At 36.0% G+C, this 21,280-nt stretch overlaps 1 protein-coding gene across 4 annotated transcripts; it reads right to left on the bottom strand.

The window, feature by feature from the left end:
• Positions 1 to 346: 346 nt before the first annotated feature.
• Positions 347 to 16,024, bottom strand: LOC139964317 (uncharacterized). 4 transcript variants are annotated; one of them, XM_071965822.1, is made up of 10 exons: positions 14,800 to 16,011; positions 12,324 to 12,930; positions 8,515 to 8,636; positions 7,196 to 7,365; positions 6,447 to 6,685; positions 5,716 to 5,821; positions 4,398 to 4,630; positions 3,962 to 4,129; positions 3,314 to 3,442; positions 347 to 2,816 (listed from the first exon to the last, which is right to left on the bottom strand). In XM_071965822.1, exons 2-10 carry the CDS (start codon positions 12,879 to 12,881, stop codon positions 2,436 to 2,438), a joined length of 2,106 nt encoding a protein of 701 aa, XP_071821923.1. In that variant the 5' UTR covers positions 12,882 to 12,930; positions 14,800 to 16,011; the 3' UTR covers positions 347 to 2,435. The 4 variants fall into 4 exon arrangements, with proteins under 4 accessions (XP_071821923.1, XP_071821925.1, XP_071821924.1 ...); XM_071965824.1 differs by having other exon boundaries at positions 12,804 to 12,930; positions 14,800 to 15,990; XM_071965823.1 differs by lacking the exon at positions 3,962 to 4,129 and having other exon boundaries at positions 14,800 to 16,024.
• Between the last annotated feature and the right edge of the window lie 5,256 nt (positions 16,025 to 21,280).

Genomic DNA, 21,280 nt, shown 5'->3' with positions numbered 1-21,280 from the left:
CGAGTGAGGTTAGGTAGACAATATGTATTTTATTACGCAGTGGCCAACTGTAGGTTTGAAATAGGCTATAGGCTTAAATTAGCTAATTGCATCTGCCAATCTAAGTAAGTAGTTGAATCAGTAGGCCTGAATGTTATTACGATTATAATCGAGTTAACGGAGCTGACGAGTATTCAAGATCAAAAGAGCACTGACAAAATACCATGCTAAAAAAAACAAGTTTTTAAGCATTTTTTCGACACTGAAAGGGGGAGCAGTCGCTCCCCATGGCTACGTCCCTGGTATGTCCTGAACTAACTTGAAGCTAGCGAACAGGGTCGACCCACCCAATAGCAAAAATTAATACAAGAGACTAGGAAACATTTGGGTAATTAAGGAAATATAACTTTTCACTTTTTCTCTAAGTAAAAGCTGAAAAAGGAAAGATGTACGAGTGATTTCTACCCTTTTACTTTGAAATGTGGTCCGTTAACCAAGGCCTGGTTTTTGCTTTGTATAAGTACATGAAAAATATGACAATTGAAATATGTAGCGTATTTTCTCATTTATTTGCATGTAACATTTCTTATTTGTAAAATTCTGTAAATATACATTTATTCAGAAATGCAGGATACATAGCCATTTACACGGAATAATTTTACACAACAGTGATACCTTGTTAATTCATAGTAAAACGAGCAGACATAAACATTTTCTCTCTATTCTGGTGGATTAGATGTCTTAAAAGAGTTTGCTGTTACAGATACTAACAAATTAAGCAATTTCGCCATAACATTCACTTAATTTTGAATAAACCATCACTTACTAACAAAAGCAAAGATTTTTATCAATCAAGTTGACAAAATATAGCAAAAACTTAATATATGATTATTTTTGGTATGATTTTTCCAAAGCGAACATAATATACAAGTATTTTTTGATAAATAGTCATTTTGGGACACAATTGATAAATGGTACAATTTTTTTGTATTTTTGGGGCATTCCAATACACCCCAACCAGTTAAGTGAAGCAATACACCTCTACTTGTAATAAGTTCTATCTTTGGCGCGTACCAATACACCCCTAACCAGTAGCAATATAACCCTACTAGCGATTGTTCCTATCTTTGGGGCGTACCAGTACGCCCCAACCAGTTAAGTGTAGCAATACACCACTATGATAAATTGTATATATCTTTGGGGCGTACCAGTAAGTTAAGTGTAGCAATACACCACTATGATAAATTGTATATATCATTGGGGCGTACCAGTACGCCCCAATCAGTTACGTGTAGCAATACACCACTATGATAAATTGTATATATCATTGGGGCGTACCAGTACGCCCCAACCAGTTTAGTGTAGCAATACATCACTATGATAAATTGTATATATCTTTGGGGCGTACCAGTACGCCCCAATCAGTTAAGTGTAGCAATACACCACTATGATAAATTGTATATATCTTTGGGGCGTACCAGTACGCCCCAATCAGTTAAGTGTAGCAATACACCACTATGATAAATTGTATATATCATTGGGGCGTACCAGTACGCCCCAATCAGTTAAGTGTAGCAATACACCACTATGATAAATTGTATATATCATTGGGGCGTACCAGTACGCCCCAACCAGTTAAGTGTAGCAATACATCACTATGATAAATTGTATATATCATTGGGGCGTACCAGTACGCCCCAATCAGTTAAGTGTAGCAATACACCACTATGATAAATTGTATATATCATTGGGGCGTACCAGTACGCCCCAACCAGTTTAGTGTAGCAATACATCACTATGATAAATTGTATATATCTTTGGGGCGTACCAGTACGCCCCAATCAGTTAAGTGTAGCAATACACCACTATGATAAATTGTATATATCTTTGGGGCGTACCAGTACGCCCCAATCAGTTAAGTGTAGCAATACACCACTATGATAAATTGTATATATCATTGGGGCGTACCAGTACGCCCCAACCAGTTAAGTGTAGCAATACATCACTATGATAAATTGTATATATCATTGGGGCGTACCAGTACGCCCCAATCAGTGAAGTGTAGCAATACATCACTATGATAAATTGTATATATCATTGGGGCGTACCAGTACGCCCCAACCAGTTAAGTGTAGCAATGCACTATTATGATAAATTACTTAATAAATGATACTTAATTAATGTCACAAACTTAAGGAAGTTGGACGAACAAATTGAGATTTCTATTCATTTAGAGAAGTTCTGGTGACCATTTCAACGCCAGAGTCATTTTATAATGTACTTCCAGTAGGAGGCATATCAATAGCAGCTCTTTAATGGTGGGGGGGGGGAGGGCAGAGAAAATTATGTATGTTTTTAAAAACTACATGTATATATATCTTCCTTTACACCAGTTGTTACATGAAAATAATATTAAACACTGCCCACTCAATAATATGTGTAACACATAAGGTGTCCTAGTTATTCAGCTCAACTTCTTCATCTATAGCTGCATATCTTTCTTTCAAGTCACAAACTACCCTCTTTGGAAGGCGATTTTTTTGGGTAAAATTAAAGCCCCACAACATTAGGGAATGGAAAGAAACTGATGATGTGTATGGCTGCTTATTTCTTCCTTGGCCACAGTCTAGCAGTTTCCAGTCTCCAGTCCAGGATCCCTTCATCCAATGTAAGATAACCTCATCCTTTTCAATCTTTGTGACTTTTCCAATGTATGGTCGTTTGCTTGAATCAATGAGGTTCACAGCTGCTATGTTCCCAACTTGAATCGATGAATAGTCAGATACCTCAATGACTTCTTTAGCAACAACATCACGGCCTTGAGTTCCAATTGTTACCTGCAAAGGTTGCAGCAAAAACAACAGAATAGGGTAAAAGCACATCTTGAGCACCTTTTTGGAGATATCATGATAACCCAGAACACACAAACGAATCGCATTTTTGAAAATGCAACATGGTTAATTTATTTTGTATGAAAGTGATAGTGTACAACAAAAGTTATAACAATAAGCATTGATATGTTACAAACAATATATTATAAAAGTCAGCTGCTGACCTATAATGTTTACATGTTGTACACAAGTGATGTTTTCACAGTCATCAGTACCAATAACTTTGTTTGAAGCAGTGTGACACATGCATACTCATGCCAGCATTAATACATTGGTTACAGAGCCTCCAGCATAGGAATACAAATTTGAAAATTAATAGGTGAATTGCCCATTAATTGTTCAATTTCTAGCATTGAAATAATCTACATACTCAACCTCACCAATTTTAGTTCAGAATAATAAGAAAGAAAGACATTGTAAAGTGAAACACATAAACATCTCACCACAGGGCATGTTGGTTGGATTCTACCCTTCAAAGTCTCTAACTGGTCAGAACTTTGTTCCTCACTATCAGGAATTCTTTCAACTTGGTAAAGCTCTAAGAGATCCCAAATGTCAGGCAGAGGTGGTAGCTATGTGCCAAGAGAAGAGTTATGATCAGAAAAATAACAATATAAGGAGAACCACACAAAAAAATGTTTGCCTACAGCAAATTATGTTTGTTATCCTGCTGATGAAAGAAAATAAAATACTTATTTGATCTGTTATTTCTGGCTTGAAAAAAGAACTGTATTCAAACCAGGACCACGGTCAATACCTATATTAAGTGTCATGGGCTAAGTGAAGACTAAACAATCATAAAATAATTAAAAAGAACTATTTCATTTATGAGAATTCATTTCTTTAAGTTATATTATAATGTTACCTTTTGCCATCCTTAATATCTATCGGTAAAACAATTATTGCAAATTGGTATTACTAATTTACTTGTAGAAATAGCAAGCACTGTTCACTCTAGCACTGTTTGGGATGACACTTCTTTGTCAAAACATAAGGAGGCACTTGCTTAACTTAACTTCTACAGGCAAACTCTAAGTTTATTATTAATGTAATGTTTAAAAAACATGTTTCGTTGTATGAACCTTTATTACCTCTTCAAGACGTGAAATGGAGTTAAGATACTCTTTCAATTCAGCTCTCTTTGTGACGGGCAAACGTTCACCATATCGTTCAGGAATATCCTTCAAAAGATTTGGAAGATCAGTTCTTTCCAAACATGGTACAACCCATCCTGGCTTGATTGAGAGATCTGGCATTGACTGCACAATGAAATATAAAAAATATAGACATTAGATAGTAAGGTAATATTTTGTATAATTCTGACTTGGGGATTTCCAAATGTATTACCTTATTTCATAATTTGTAAAATTTTCTTTCAAGATCATTATGAATAAAACATTTCTTTGTTGGTAGAGGGGGAGGGGGTTATCTTGAATTTAAAACAATGTTAATAAATCAATGTTTTCACTCCAATTTGACTTTATTTATTTAAACTATTTGAAATAAACAATTAATATTTTGTTTTACCTTGAGACAATGTAATCCACATGTCTCTGGTTGCCATGGATCCTGATGCCACATCTTGTACCTCATTTCAGCACGACCATTTTGATAGGTAAATTCAAACCATAGGGGCTTGGAATGGTTTGCAAAACTACCAGAAAGATGAGGAGTTAACCATTCCTTCACATTCAAGTTATGTTGAATTTCCTCCACCTCAATGGCAGGTGTGAAGCTAGCTTTGATGAAAGAACTTAGTTCTATGAAAACAAAAGTAAATAAATAATACAATGAATACCCACTTCAAAATACATAGAATGTGACATTACTTAAAATATATGTATCTGTCAATATACTCAATTCAGTTGGGAGTACAAATATTAATTTAAACTTATGTAGATGTTGACATAATTTACCCAAACTAAAACAAATATACAGATTGTTCCAACAGTTTGCATTACCAAAATAAAACATTGAGAATGCACATTGAATACAAATTCATGAAGCATAACACATTTTTACAACATTCTGTGTGAAAAAGATTAAGCGATTTCTTCTATACATCAGCATATGGTATCATTTGACATAGGTAGGGGTTAGGAACCTACGATCCAGTTGCCAACAATCCTTGCAAGTTGATGTTTGGTGCATGATTATTTCATGACAACCTATTTTAAGGCATCCTATTTTTTGCTATGCAAAGGTTGGATGTGGGATTTTTACACAGATGAGACAAGTATTTGTTGCCCAACTCATGGTGAGCTCTTCTTTGAGCTTATAGTTTGGCCAATATTTTGTTGAATATTGCTTTACTCTAAGCATTGTGATTCCCATATCATAATTCCCATGAAGTAGTATTTAGGTGTTAAGAACAATTAAAGTTGCCTATGCAATGTAAAATAGGTCATTTGAAATTGGTAGTCACAATTCCAAATCGAACAACTTCAATGTAACTTTTAGATTGATAGAATAGTTTTACATTGTTGTCATAAATGCCTACTTACAGATACAGTATGCATGAGATACACAAGACCCTACCCAACCTGCCACCAGCTATTGAGAAGTCATACCCATGAAAAATATATGTTAATTGTCCTATATCATGTATCTCTATGGTTTTGTAGCCGTAATATCAACATCCAATATGGTAGCACAATACAACCTTCCATTTGATATTGGCCTCTGGATATGCTCACTTAACCTACAACTTTTCACACACAGACATGTGCACATTCTGATCTGACAGCATTAGTTCATGATAATTATGAGATTATTACCCAAAAGTAAAGTAACTGAAAATAAAGATGAAACAGATCCTGGTTCAGTGATTGACTAAATAAAATACCTTGATATGTATAAGTGTTCTGTTTCTTCAGTGCCCTGGCGATACAGCTGAACATTTGGTCTACATCCTCATGAGTGTGGCCCACAGGTAAGAAATGCACAGTGACCTGTAGATTGAGTGAAGATTTTAGTCAAAGGTTATCATGTTTGTAACATTTTCAAAAACTGACCTCTGTTTACCTTGAATGACTTATCACCTCCAGCCAAAACAAAAGGGGATTATCTACTTACAAAGAGCTACCTACATAACAACTGCAAGCAAAGTTACAGCACTTTTGAGATATAATGTTTACAAGGTATCTAGTCTTTGAAGTCTGATGAAGTCAAATGACCTTTGACTACCATGAAAAATAATAAGAATTATTTACTGACCACAGGCTACCAATATAGCACTGTAAGTTTGAAGTTCAACCAACTTTTACTTCTTGAGATATAATGTTTACAAAGTTTTCTGACTTGAACAGGTCTGTTGACCTCAAATGACCTTTGACCTACATGATAAACAATAGGGTTCATCCTCACACCATGGGCATCCTCACACCATGGGCTACCTCAATTGCATACCATGAAGTTTGAAGTTCAAGCAACTTCTACTTCTTGAGATATTATATTTACTAGCCAGGATGTCACATACTGTACACACATGCACAAAATCATAATCGCATAGATTCCTTCCAATTCAGCAATGAAGTAAGACAGCTGTTAACAAGTTATAACATTAATATATATTACCACTCTGAAGATCTTCAACTCTACCAGCAAGGAGCAGAAGGACAGAAGATATCGATTCTTATTCTCCCTGTAACAATTATCCAATTGCAAAAAGAGATCCTTCCCAAGAGTATCCTTGTGCTTCACAAGTGTCCGCAAAATGCACGTTATGGTCATGTTTGAATCATGTGGGATATGCTTCACATCAGTGTATACATAGGCAAACTTGTCACATGGACCTTTAGTGTGAATTAGGACACCTGAAAAGAAAGAGAAGAATGAATATACTACTTCATTGACATGTATGATAACGTGGTTGTTATTACTGTAGGATTGTTTTTTGCTATTGAAAGTAAGTTTGATAATTTACCTACTATATGCTTTAACCAAAAAAGAAGGAAAAAACAGTCACATAATATTTTATGGATACCAAGGCCATTATCTACATCAGAACAACAAATTAAAGAACAGAATCAATTTGACCTCAACAAAAACAATAGTAAACACTAGACTTTTTGTAACCTTAGTTGTTCATTCTTATACTATTTCCTTTTATGACACTGTGTTGAAAAGCAAGGCATCATACAAACACACATACCCCCACACATACTGCTAATGCACATACTGTACATACTATACAACTACATGATATCACAATTTCATACTGTAGGATTACAATTTCTTGGAAACCAAAAAACGTGATGCTTACACTTATAATAACATAAACACTTCCCCTCTTGTGCACTCTTAGGTCACTTCATAATACTGACCTGTTATGTGGACTGGGACTTTAGCAAGATGTTTAACATCCTTATCATTCTGGACAAAATGTGGCAGATCCGTCTTCGACTGGTCCATTCCATCCACTATAAGGGTTGTCAGTTCCGTAGAAAACTGGCACGCCTTGGTGCGGGCAAGATGGTACTGCTCTCTTTCTGACCTACAGTAGTACAATAGAACATACTATGTTACAAAATTAACTCTTAAAAACTGATACAGGGTTTTAAGATATCAGATAAGAAATATTGATATGATTTTTGATCCGATATTATTTTAGAAATAATCTAAACTATATCTTGAAAAAAAGCTACAGTATCCTGGTATTTTTAGGCTATTTTCAGGAAACTTTTTGCAATATACCAATAATGAAAAATTCATATTGCCAGAACTCTAATTGGGCACATATGCAGTATGTACCGAATCTCGTAGGACACACTGAGACCAAATCTCCAAGATTTTTGTCACCACGGTGCTGGCAAGAAAAGGAAAATATTTTGAGGGTTTAACTTCCTGATTAATCATAAGTGATGGTACCATTTTTGCTAAATGTAAATAATTTTTAGGTGTCCCCACTCCCCAACCAAAACAAAAATTTTGTCACCACTCCCCCCCCCCACCTGTCCAGTTGTCCCTCCCCTAAATCTTCAAGGTTGGCACCACCACTTTTCTTGCATGATTAAACAGCAAATTCATGATATTTGCATTTTATTACCCTTCAAACAAGCTTTGTTATGTTTCCTTGCTTGCCCTGTAGGCCTGTTGCCCTGTTCCCCCCTTGTGCTGAATGAACGTTGACCTCCATAAACCAATACTAAGGAACAAACTGACTGAGGCCTTTGTGTGAAACAAAGTTTAAAGTTTGCACAATGGTTACATCTTAACATATATGGTGATCCCAAGATATTTATACTCTTGAGTGAGAGTTGTTGAAAATAACTGAATTTTTACCCACATGCATTAGCAACATGTAGACTACCACATATCAAGTTGGCAATTCAAGCAAATTTTGCAACTTCAGTTATCCTTATTACAATGTTTTCAACATTTGGCTTCTGTTGATCCAATTACCTTTTTCTTCCACGTAAAGCTTAGTTAGGGCTACTTACATATCCAATTTGTAGTTCAAGTAAGTTCTGCGTTTTGAAAGAGATAACATGTTAACAAGGAGCATCACTGACACACCCACACATATAGAGGACTTGAAGGAATAGATAGTTTATCTATTGAATCATTTTGACTTCTGCAAGGATTCCAAAACGAAAGCAGACATAAACTTTTAATTCTAAATTAGTAACATATTTTGACTCACTTAACGTGATTAAGATGAACTTCTTGCAGTTGTCGGCATTCTTCAGTTTCCTTTCCAGTTCTTGCTCTTTCTGCTACCTCTTTCAAGGACTGACAAGTGCCACATACAGTAAACTCAGTTGTCTAGAAAAAATATAATGTTGTAATACTTTAAGCATTTAAGTATAAGTTAGACTTCACAAAATGCTATAAACTTGAACCACTTAACCTAATCAAGAAAAAGTTATGTAGTGATTAGTAAAAGAGTTTTATTGTGTCAAAACTGAAACATGTTGTTTTCATAACAACCCCTGGTCCCCAGAATAATGCAATGGGCATGTTGGAATTTTTAACTAATTGTAACTGAAGCTAAGAATTCTTAGGTACTGCAGAGAATTCCTTTAAAGGAATATAGGGTGTTGAGAGTAGCTATAGAGAAAAGAACAAGTAAAGCTGTACAACATCTTCTCACGTTATTCATTAGACCAATTGATAGGGGTGTTTGGAAATTAGACCTTCATTTTAGAGAACAGTAGTGTCCTGCTGGCATTCATTTCACTCAGATGTCATCCGCACTTTTGGAAAATTGGAATAAAACCTGAAATTTCTATTGATTAAACATACAGTAGTCTGCATAGGCCCCATATTATAGCATACTATAATTGCTAGACGTTTTCAAAAAGCACTTACAACAGGGGAAGAGGAGAGGAAATATACAGTGGAGGGACAAAGAGAGGATTATGGGAAGGGGAAAGGGAATCAACTGGAGAATGACAAAGACAAAAAGGTGTGTATGAAGTTAAAGCCTCCATTGTCAGCCAAGGTAACAGGATGCAATGTGATGCCTGTGGGTTTGACACCTAGCTTGGATGAAACCGACCAATTGTGATTGATCAGCAGACCATGTACTTATCATCTGTAATGTACACAGCAAATACAGCAATTGTTAGTGTGAAATTGAATTCTGGGAGAACAGTCCTAAAACAGAACTTTAGACCTCACAAGTTTATAATCAGTATACTTTATCAAAGACTTCATGCTAGTTAATCAATTTAAAGCTACTACAGTAGCTATGAGGAATTTGACATTTTATTCCATTTTCCCATGCTATGTATGCAATAATAGCTGGGTCAATCCATGCCAAATCAACAGATTTTTGGGTCATCACGTCGACCCTCTCAGAATCGCCTGAAATTGATATGGTGTCTTGCCATATGTCTCAAAGGATGAAATTGGGCAAAAAAAAATTTTTAAAAATTTTCGTTGCTAGGATACGGCCCCGCCTAGCAACCAAATCCAGATTGCATTTTAAGAGCACTTAATTTGTGTCAAGTTTGGAGGCATTTTTTGCATAAATGTAAAGTATTTTATGTCTGATATTGTGAAAGACATGTGGCCAGTCTTCGAATTTAGCTAATTTTGAGGAAAATTTACTGTCTCAATTTTTCGTAACAAGTAATTAAAATGGCAGAAAATGAGATAGGGGTCTTTTCTGGCCCTACTTTGAGTGTGCTCTATATTCACAAGCAGAGGCATGTTTGAGTTTTAATTTCCATAGGATCCTGGTCCAGTGGTAGTTGTACGGGAAAAGTGCAAAAAAAAAGTCAAGCGGGTCGTACGTTTTACGAACAGCGCCCTCAAACTTAAGAAATCTCACTTCTGGCCCTAATTGGGGGTCCATTTTGGGCCTGTGGGTATTTTTTTTTTTTTTTAAATAGCATTTTTCAGGAGCGTATTGACCCTATTTTTAAAAACTCAAGTCAAAAAGTTGTGTATTTTGTGTTATCTACTCAAATTTACGACTCGAAAATTGCAAAAATCACTTTGTTCATATGTATGAAAATGCTTGCACAAGCCGATTTGAGTGATTCAAATGACAACAACTTCTTAGCATTAGCATACAGGTGCTTAACAATTAGGAGGGTGGTCCACTAGCATAAGGACTACAAATAAACTGCATTTTCAGGGTCATATGCCCAATGATGCCTGTGAACAGCGCCCTCAAACATCACATTTTACCAATATTTTGGGCTATTTTGGGCATTTCAAGGTCAAATTTGGTCACAATTAAAAGTTTTATTTTCAGTTTTTAATACAAAATTAGTAAGATATGTATAGTTATGATGCACAGAATGAGCTAAAACATCTTTTATATTAGTTATTAATGCTCTGATGAGCAGCTGAAAGTGGCGTATATGAGAGTTACATCAGCTCTACAGAAACATGCTTGCGAGGGCAAACAGTGGTAACATTGTATCTTAATTCAAAGAGATGTTAAACAATATTAGAAATTATTGAAATGTAAATTTATTAAACGTGTTCTGTCTAATACTCTTTGACTCCCTCTCACCCCCACCCCCACCCCGCCCAGCACCCTCCCCATAGTGCACTATGCAGATTTGTACACATACAGTATGTGACTGACTTTTACTGCATAGAGACTGCATAAACATGCATATACTGAATGTTTTGGTATGGTAATCTTCTGCTTAAAATTGTCTGTATGCATGTAACCCACCCCTCCCACCCACATCCTCTACCCAACCCTATATCAGAATAGAAAATGAATGTGAACCAGTGCGTACAGTGTGCACTATATATGTGTGTACATGTTCTGTACAGTGTTATTTTACACCAAGTACTATTTAAATACACACTGTCCACAATCATGTACAGTATGCACACTGTACATGTATGTACTGGTTAAAAATTCCTTTTAAAATATTAAAAGTCTTTTAATTTAGTGAATTAGCAAATGCATACACTTCATTGCAAATATTTAAAAAGACATTGAAATATGCACAGTATGCACTGTGCAGTGTGCACTATATATGTGTGTACATGTTCAGTACAGTGTTATTTTTCACCAAGCACTTTTAAATAAACACTGTCCAAAATCATGTACAGTATACACACTGCACATTTATGTACTGGTTAAACATTCCTTATAAATTATTGAAAGTCTTTTAATTTATTGAATTAGCAAAAGCATACACTACATTTCAAATATTTAAAATGACATTGATATGCACAGTATTGAATGGAATGACCAGTACACAGTGTGTACTGTACATAATTGTGGACAGTGTGTATTTATTTGCTTGGTGTAAAATAACACTGTACTGAACATGTACACACATATATAGTGCACACCGTACGCACTGGTTCACAATTTTCTATTCTGATATAGGGTTGGGTTGAGCATGTGGGTGGGAGGGGTGGGTTACATGCATAGAGACAATTTGAAGCAGAAGATTACCATACCAAATAATTCAGTATACCTTGAATGCACGTTTATGCAGTCTCTATGCAGTAAAAGTCAGTCACATACTGTGTGTATACAAATCTGCATAGTGCACTATGGGGAGGGTGCTGGGCGGGGGGGGGGTGACCTTGTGAGCACACTCAAAGTAGGGCCAGAAAAGACCCCTATCTCATTTTCTGCCATTTTAATTACTTGTTACGAAAAATTGAGACCGTAAATTTTCCTCAAAATTAGCTAAATTCGAAGACTGGCCACATGTCTTTCACAATATCTGCAATATCAGACATAAAATACTTTACATTTATGCAAAAAATGCCTCCAAACTTGACACAAATTAAGTGCTCTTAAAATGCAATCTGGATTTGGTTGCTAGGCGGGGCCGTATCCTAGCAACGAAAATTTTTAAAATTTTTTTTTTGCCCAATTTCATCCTTTGAGACATATGGCAAGACACCATATCAATTTCAGGCGATTCTGAGAGGGTCGACGTGGAGGCCACTGTTGATTTGGCATGGATTGACCCAGCTATCATAAAATCATCAATGCAAATTTACAAGATAAAATACCTTAGGAATCTTGAACTCATCTAAATATTTACTCCAGATTTCCATAAAGTATTCCTTGGAAATGATGCTCTGTTCACCAATGCCCATTTCTATCATTTCCTTCTTCATGCGTGCATATAGAGAAGTCTTCGTGTATGACACTGGAAGGTGCACTTCTGTTTTGTGGGGCATGTAATCCCCAATACGTTCGAATAGACACCTCATCCAAGCTAGTGCAGATGTAGTTTTTGCTCTCATCCTTTTCTTGCCTTTATTGCCATGAATTGCATTTTTCTTGCCAACTTGAAATGATTTTAGACAATCTTTGAACAACTTGCTACTAATTCCATAGCACATACAAAATGCTTTCTCACAAACAATCTTCCCACAAATTACATAAATAGAACAAGATTTGTCTCTGGCGTGACATGATCTTTCCTGATGAATCCAAATCTTGTCCAGTGTGAATTGCTTTAACTCAGTTTCCCTCAATTCACTAACCTCAAGAAAAGACTGTTCTAGGTCATCGTAAGAAAGCGATTTCATACAGCTACGATCACAGCAATCAGATTGAAACATAGGCAGTGGATCAAATGCTTGATTTCGTCTCCTTCGTTTTTTCTCACTCCTGGTGAAAGAAAGATTTTGATCACATGAAGATGATGCAGAAATTTCACTGGCAATACCAAAGCTACTGCTACTACTTCCACTTGAACTTATGTCAAGGTAGAGCCGCAGCGAATCATTTGTTTTATCTGGAGAAATAGTTCTTAATTGTTGATCCTTACTGATGTTGTGACTGCCCCCTTCAAACGAAATTGAAAGTTTTGTTTTAGTATGATTATATAAAGTTGGTTCCTCTTCCAAAATGTCCATTTCAATATCCGTGCTAACATTCCTTCTAGAGATATTAGGTTGGCATGTATTTCCCTTGCTTTTGTGAGGAGTTGAAAAAAGAGTTGGCTCAAAGTCCAAGTTGTCAGGATCATCCGCTTTACATTCTGACAGAAAACTGGCTTCCGAGGCAAGATTTGTTGAAAAAGTTGATACATCTGTAGTAATATCACTTGCAGAGAAAGAGATCTCTGTCCCTAAGCTTAAATTTGTAAGGTTTTCTTCACTCATTTTGTTTCCAATCTAAGTGGAGCACAATGACAAAATGAGCATAACTTACTAAATTCTAATTTACTCAGTTGCACACCACAATAATATGAGCCATGAAGGTGACCACTGCTTAACAGTTTTCCCTCTCTGTTGTTAACCCTGCTTTTGGAGACTGTGTTCTCACTGATGGTTGCTGCAGTAATACTGCCTTACACTGTGGTATCAACTGACTAAGTGAGATATATGACCCTTTATTGACACACACTGTTTGACCACAAAAAAAAAAAAAGAAGAGGGATTAAGTTTTCAGGTTTTATTATCACAATGGAGCTTCAATCAGGGTAAGACCATACTGTTGTGATTGATTTGCTTCTGAGGTTAGTACTTTATGCAGACTGTGTAGCCTATATATATAGCCTGTAAAGGACAGAACTCATTAACTTCAATAAAACAGCCTGACTTAAAATAAATTTCCTAGCCCTTGGGGCACAGTCTCTATTTTCCAAAATCACAGCGAGTGAGAGCAACATATAAGTAAAATCTGCACACTGGACCATACAGGGACATCTATGCCAAAACTTTTATTTATGTCTTTTTTTTTTTAGAAGGGGGGATGTTTGAAAGTGGAAAACAATGAGTCAGGGTAAATTTCATGCACAACCAAACCATAAAAACCAACATCTTGCATAATTTGAGGAATATGTCCTTGCCTAAATTGTCTTGTACTATGCAAACACCAACTAGTGGTGATCACAGGGGAGCCTTATAAGCAGATCTGTACTATTCAGATTGCACGGTAGCTATACCTTCCCAAAGTTAGCATGTCGGTTACAGTGCAGTATTACTGCAACCACTTAAAATTAAGTTAAAAATAATGGTGCATCCATGCAGGGATAAAAACTTGATCCTTTCCATGTTACGATGGAATCCAACACACAACACAGACTGCAGTCAAATTAAGTGTGATCCCAATAAGTAAACCCTGCACATTTTGGCTGGTTGGAATAATGAAAATATGGGGACAGGGCAACTTTAATTGTCTCAAGACCCATCAACAATTTTGGACCCTTGGAGCTAGCCTGCCATAACCTCTGATATGCAGGCACTGGCCTAAGAAAGACCATGGGTTTAATGTTGCAGCATATAGGATAGATATTTGAAAACATGCACCACATCTCTGAACACCTCTTGATTCTCTTATGATCTGACCTCCTATAGTGCTCCCATGCCATGCTACGACTAGTATGTATAATCAGCTTTTTGTGATAAATACCTTCACATGATGTCACATGTAGAAAAGCCGGAAGTAAACTATAAAAAAACATGCAGCATGTACAGTATGCAAACAGAGAAGTATAGGAGCATATTTGCTGAATTGTAAATTAGCACTTACCTGAGCTCTTAAAATCTGTTCTTGGTCTTGTGCTTTTATACTCGATCCAGATCAGTTCTTCTGATTTTATCATACGATGATCTCTCCACGGGGTAAACTGATGCATTGATCCAGTCGCAATTGCACTTGAGCCGTACTCTGGATCTGATCCTTCCCGATCCCCGGTCCGGTAAAAATTCGGATTAGAAATGTGTCATTCGCAGTCAAGCCGCAAATCGCGTAGTAGGCCTAGGCCTACATATGCTCCAAAACTTTGTTTTCACGGTTGCATATAGCCCTAGGGTGACAATGCTACGTTAGATTCAAAGGCCAGTTATGATTCTTATATTGTAGCTTTTTACGAGAAAAAACTAAACACTAGCTAAACACCCGATTTCGGAGAAGAATTGACGTTAAAAAGCGTGTCGCAATGTCACTATGGACGCTAGCCCTGGGAGTTGCCCTGGGACAGGGAAAAAAGCTATGTGTCATAACACGATGTTTTTGTGCGATTACAGTCTCTTCTGTACTACCAGGGAGGGAATAATTGTAATGGGTTGCGGCACAGCTGATCTGACGATGACTTCAAGACTAGTATTGGGTAGCCGGAGGTCATTTAGCCGTTAGCATAATAATCAGGGTTACCAGCGACATGTGACAAAAAAATGTTAGAATTGCCAAAATAAAACCCCACAAAACGCTAGATATCATTTTTACTCACTTATGTATTGCTTTCAATTATTCATTGACTGTTCTTTGCACTGAATCAGATTACACGCAGTCTAGTGATAATTTATAATAACAAGTTAAAACGGTTCATTATAATCAGAAAATGATACAAAAAGTTAACTGTGGATTTACCAAAAATACTGATTCAGTCCTTATAAAACCCTCAAGTATGAAAAGTCTCTCATAAATATTAATACACTTCACGCGGTATTATAGTGTAAAAGCCACGGAATATATATTATTAACATATTTTACTGGATTGCCAAGTGGTAATTTGGTCCCGAAAGTTTCAGAAAACAAGTAATTATTTGTGAATTACCGATTTGGGGGATGTTTGATAAACCGTATCCTGGAACCCTAGAAAAGTGAGGGAAAAAACCCTGCTAGATCTATTGTGTAAAAACGCTAACGCTGGTAACCTTGATAATAGATTAAAAGTACACTATAGACTTGTATAGTCATGTAGTGTGTGCTACCTACTAATATTTGTGAAGATCGATCGTAGTCTCTGTTCTTCTGTTATGTTATGTAGTATACAGGAGTAAAACAGACGTAGCTACAATCAGGCCTGATCACAGTTCATGCACCGGGTCCAATGTATGGGGGGCCTGATGGGGGGGGGGGGTGACTGTACCGGAGCTGAGACTGGGATCCTGTTACTGTAGAGATATCCAAAATTGAAATAAAATCCTCAATTCAAATTTGGATATCTCTATTTCGAATTCTGGATTTATCAAATTCAAATTTGGATATCTCTAATTTATTCAAGTTTAGATATCTCTAATATTTGTTTTGGTTTTTTTGTTCATCTGGAAATGGATTCCAGATACCTGGAAATGTCCTTTTTATAAATATTTATATTTATACCGGGAATAAATAAATGAAATAAATGAATTCGAGATATCTGAAATGAATTAGTGATATCCGAAACTGAATTATAGATTTCTGCATTTATTGAACAAATGTTAAATGGCGTTCCATGTACACACCGTATACTTCTAGTGCAACATCAACACCAAAAAATTAAACCACTAAGGTAACGTCAATAACATTCAATGATAGGCCCCGTGTCAACTTTCGTTCGTAGTTAAAATTTGAACAACTTGTAACGCACAACGATGCGCCGATACGTGTATGATATGCTTGAAGTAATTCTGGACCAATATGTAAATTATTTTTTTCTGTAGAAAAAATATGCACTATGAGGAGTTATCATCAGTATTACTTGTCAAACACACATGCATGACTGAATTCTTATATGTGTTAGGTTAGACTTTCTGTAGAAGTTTACATGGATGAATTTGGGAAAGGTCGCTTTCACTTGTTTGTAAACAGCAGCCCCACATGATGCTACCCACTGCCCCCCCCCAACAACTTTGCTGGTCCTACATGGGCAACGGTCGACCTGACCCCCACCCACCCCGGTCAACCCCCCCCCCAAAAAAAAGAGTAGCTGTGTGCTTGTAAGATAGATTATGGTATATTTCAGCTCGCTTGTGATAACATGAAAATCACTTGCTATAAAGAATATCAACGCCCCCCCCCCGCCACCATGCACAAAAACACATGCAATTATGTTGCCACTAGTCCATTACAATATAGTCCTAGCTACGGCACTCAGTCGTCTGATTTTCTACAGCCATAGCTATTTTCATTTAATTATCCGCACTAACATTGACACTTCATTTGAATCCTCCTAATGTGGCAAATGCATCAAACTTTCATAACAATTTTGAATGCTTGTGTTTTGACAGAGCTATTTTGATTTGTTGGAATTGTCTAAACTTAATCAGATTTGGAAAAGAACAAACACAAATTTACTCAGTGTGATCAACTCATAGCTGAATCATGTTACTATATAAAGGAAAATACCTAGTCTCCAACAAAAGAGGAAACAAAAACAACACATTTTAGCAACAAAATGGAATAGAGGGCGTACTTTTTGCGACGTGAAAAAACACACATATCTCTGGATCTAAATGTGTTACAAAAACCTCCTTTACATATGTCATTGCCATTCACATAATTTTAATGATGTGTAAAATTCAAGGTCGTATGTATCAGTTCGAGAAAAATATCATATGTACAATTTACAAGCAAAATTGTTTATTCGTCCGCTCTACATATATATATATATACTCTTATTTTTCTGCATTCATCATTTATTGATTAATATTTTCAAAACTTAAACTGGACACTGATTTGGAGAAGTTATAAACAAAATCTATCACATTTAGGGTTGAGGATCTCTCCACCACACTTAGTGATGTATTAAATTCGTACAGAATATGCCCGCACGTCATTAGGGTTTAAAATTTGTAATTTTTGTGAAATAATATGTAATACGGAAACTGAACCGAATCGGATGTACTTCAATCGGGTTCTTCATCCATCAGTGCTGTACTCTTTCATCTAGTAGAGGGTAGGGGGGGGGGCACATCACTTACTTAAGGAGGCACAATGTGTATTATTACATGCCGTCCTGGGGAAGGGGTGTTAGAGGGTGTCCCCTCCCTTTTGAGACATTTTAGATCTATTAAGGGTTCTTAGATGCAGTTTGGTGCTACATTTAGCAACTTGAAGTAATTTTATGCTTAAGAATGTTCGGGCTTAATCTGTCCGATATTTATGTTTTAATTGAGGCAGATAAAGTTTTTTGTTTGAGTATTCTTGTTAAAACTTCAAATCGCATCGGGGGGGGGGGGCACCAGGGGGGCCCAACCGACCCATTGACGACGCCACTGATCGGTACGTCAATAGTATTTGATGGTAACGGATTTCTTACTTTCATAGAAGGCAACCCTATTACCGCATCGATCAAATAGATGCCTATGATATGCCGACCTTGAGATACATATACATATAGGTATGCTGTCGTGTATCCGTGTCGGTTTCTTGAGAAATATACGAACTGACAGAAGTTCAATGGTATTGCAGGACACAGCGAGTTTCGCCCGTGTATTATTCGACGTGCCGTGTGTATACGTACACCCACTTTAAAATTGCAAGGGACAACCTAAATATCCTGTTGAATATTAAACATATCCTGTAGTGGGTCTGTGTGATAGTGACTCGTGATGGCAAATATGTTGTACATATCTGTTCTTCATGAATCAGCAGTAACAGAAATTCAATGGTATTTAATGGTAACGGGTTTGCCCGTGTCATCTTAGCCCGATATTCATAGTCATTAGGGTCATTGTTCATAAGGTTCGTTATTCATAACGTGCATTTTGTTTCGAAAAAAGGTTCGTTATCCATAATCGGGAAAAAATAGGTTCGTTATTCATAATAAAAAGGGGCATTGTTCATAAGGTCCGTTATTCATAATCGGAAAAAAAGGTTCAATATTCATAATAGAAAAAAGCTCCGTTTTTCATAATCGGAAAAATGGTTCGATATTCATAATGGCAAACAAGGTCCGATTCAAGTATGAATAACGAGCCTTTTTTCCAATTGTGAATAACGAACCTTATGACTAAAGAACCGTTTTTCTAATGATTGATATTGCACCTTATGAACAATGAACCTTATGACTAACGAACCTTATGACCAATGAACCTTACGATTAACGGACCTTATGAATATCGAGCTGCTCCAATCTTCGATGCGTGTACCCTATGAAAGGTCTTTCATAGGATACCATATAGGTTTCCATAAATTACATTGTACGGTGCTACGTTGGCCACATGGTGATCATGAGCATGTCATTCTTACTAATGTGTGCATTTTCATAAGTTTTTCCCGAAATTCATAAGCAAACACGTATTGAGACTTAAAGTCTTTCTTTGAACAAATATCATGTTAATTCTATTTATGATAGCATTACATTTTCTGTCGATTCGGAAGTTTCTTAACACCAAATATCATATCTAGATGTTCTGGTCAAATTGGATAGTTTATCCTTAACCTCTTTTATAAACCTACCGATATTCAGTATTTATCATTTAATAGTTTCAATCACATATAGTCTCAAGAGTTATATTATTTGCAGCCAATGCTTTAGACTCCAACGCATTTGCTCCTGCCCACGTGATTATGAACACCAGTTATCCACTTTAACTGGCTGTTTCTTGAACGTCGAATACCCCTTCACTTATTTAGACAGGTTATTTCCAGGGTCGACAAATTGAATCGTGAGGACCTATTAAAATACAAGTCAAAATGTCCTAAAACAAGCATTCCGTTTGTTACCAATTACAATCCCCTTATATATACCAAATCATTTAAAGGCTCCATTTAACATGAATTTGCTGTATTTCAAGACGATTTTACTCTGTAGTATAATCGTTAACCATGCAAGCTTTCCGTCAACCTTGAACCTTAGATTCCTACTCACTTCCTCAAGTTCCTCCAGACTCCGTTACTCAGTTTCCATCTCCGCAGGTAATTTCCATTACGGTAAACCTCGATGCCAATATGCCCCTGCAGGCACCGAGATCAAAATTCCCAATCTTAACTATGGTCTAAGATCCCCTTCCCTTGTAATGTTATTTACATTTTCTATTGTGTACTTTGCAAAGAGGGCAATTATGTAGGTGATGAAGGTTATCGGTTCCGCTTACGTCTTACTACCCCCCCCCCTCCAATATATTCGTGATAATTTTCAGCGTTCCCCGTTTCCGATCATTTCAATCTTCTTTGCTATTCACTCACAACCTAAAATGTATTTTTATTGCCTCGAACTTCAAATCCGCTACTGAACGTAAACGTAAAGAAATCGATTGGTTCTTTCGTATTAAGTCTCACATCACCGGCCTCAACAAAGATTTGGGACCGCTTAACAACTATCAGTTCTACAAACATATGTAATCAGTTCTTTGCTCCTTAATCCGCTTCCTGTATAGTCATGGTTTATTTGGTTTTAATTCCATTAATGCAACTTACACTTATCTAGCGTCATACTTTCCTTGTGTTCCATTTTGTAATTTTCATTCGACTGCCAAGACGAAGGTCCCAGGGGAACAGGAAATTCCAATATATATAGTCGCCTTATTTGTCAATAATGAGTCATATCTTTCTCTAATAATATGTTCGTTTGGATTAAACGTGGGCTTTTCATATTAATATAAATTATGATAATAAAAGTAATATATGTATATAAATATATGTATATATATATATATATATATATATATATATATATATATATATATATATATATATATATATATATATATATATATATATACACATATATGTATATATATATATATATATATATATATATATATATATAGGGATAACGGAAAAACTGTTAAACAACTATGCTGCATTTAGAGAAAGGCTGGATCTCTAGTGAGATACAAAAATTGAATTAGGTACTAAGTGATTGTAAGTAAAACAGCCAATGTTTGGTTTTTGCAGAGCTTTCGAGAAAAACTAGCTCTTCTTCAGTGCATGATCACCGAAAGTGACCAAGTCACTTGTAGTTCTTTCGGTGATCATGCACTGAAGAAGAGCTAGTTTTGCTCGAAAGCTCTGCAAAAACCAAACATTGGCTGCTTTACTTCCAATCACTTACCTATATATATATATATATATAAATATATATATATATATATATATATATATATATATATATATATATATATATATATATATATATATATATATATATATATATATATATATATATATATAAGCAGCATAATTTTTAATGAACCGCAGCATAGCCTATATTTGTTTAATGCAGCTTCTCCGTTATTCCCATCCATCCATACCTGTACATATATACATACACACAAACACGCACACATACTGGTAGGTCTAA

This window comes from Apostichopus japonicus, chromosome 22, assembly GCF_037975245.1.
Source record: "Apostichopus japonicus isolate 1M-3 chromosome 22, ASM3797524v1, whole genome shotgun sequence".
NCBI classification, from domain to species: Eukaryota; Metazoa; Echinodermata; class Holothuroidea; order Aspidochirotida; family Stichopodidae; genus Apostichopus; species Apostichopus japonicus.
This window is presented reverse-complemented; position numbering and strand designations above follow the sequence as displayed.

Excerpts from the sequence above, each read along its gene's own strand:
- LOC139964317 (XM_071965822.1), bottom strand. The coding sequence starts at position 12,881 with ATGTTTCAATCTGATTGCTGTGATCGTAGCTGTATGAAATCGCTTTCT. Across the intron at positions 7,366-8,514 it reads GTTCATCTTAATCACGTTAA|GTCAGAAAGAGAGCAGTACC; the intron begins GTGAGTCAAAAT and ends GTACTACTGTAG. Across the intron at positions 6,686-7,195 it reads AGTCCCAGTCCACATAACAG|GTGTCCTAATTCACACTAAA; the intron begins GTCAGTATTATG and ends CTTTCTTTTCAG.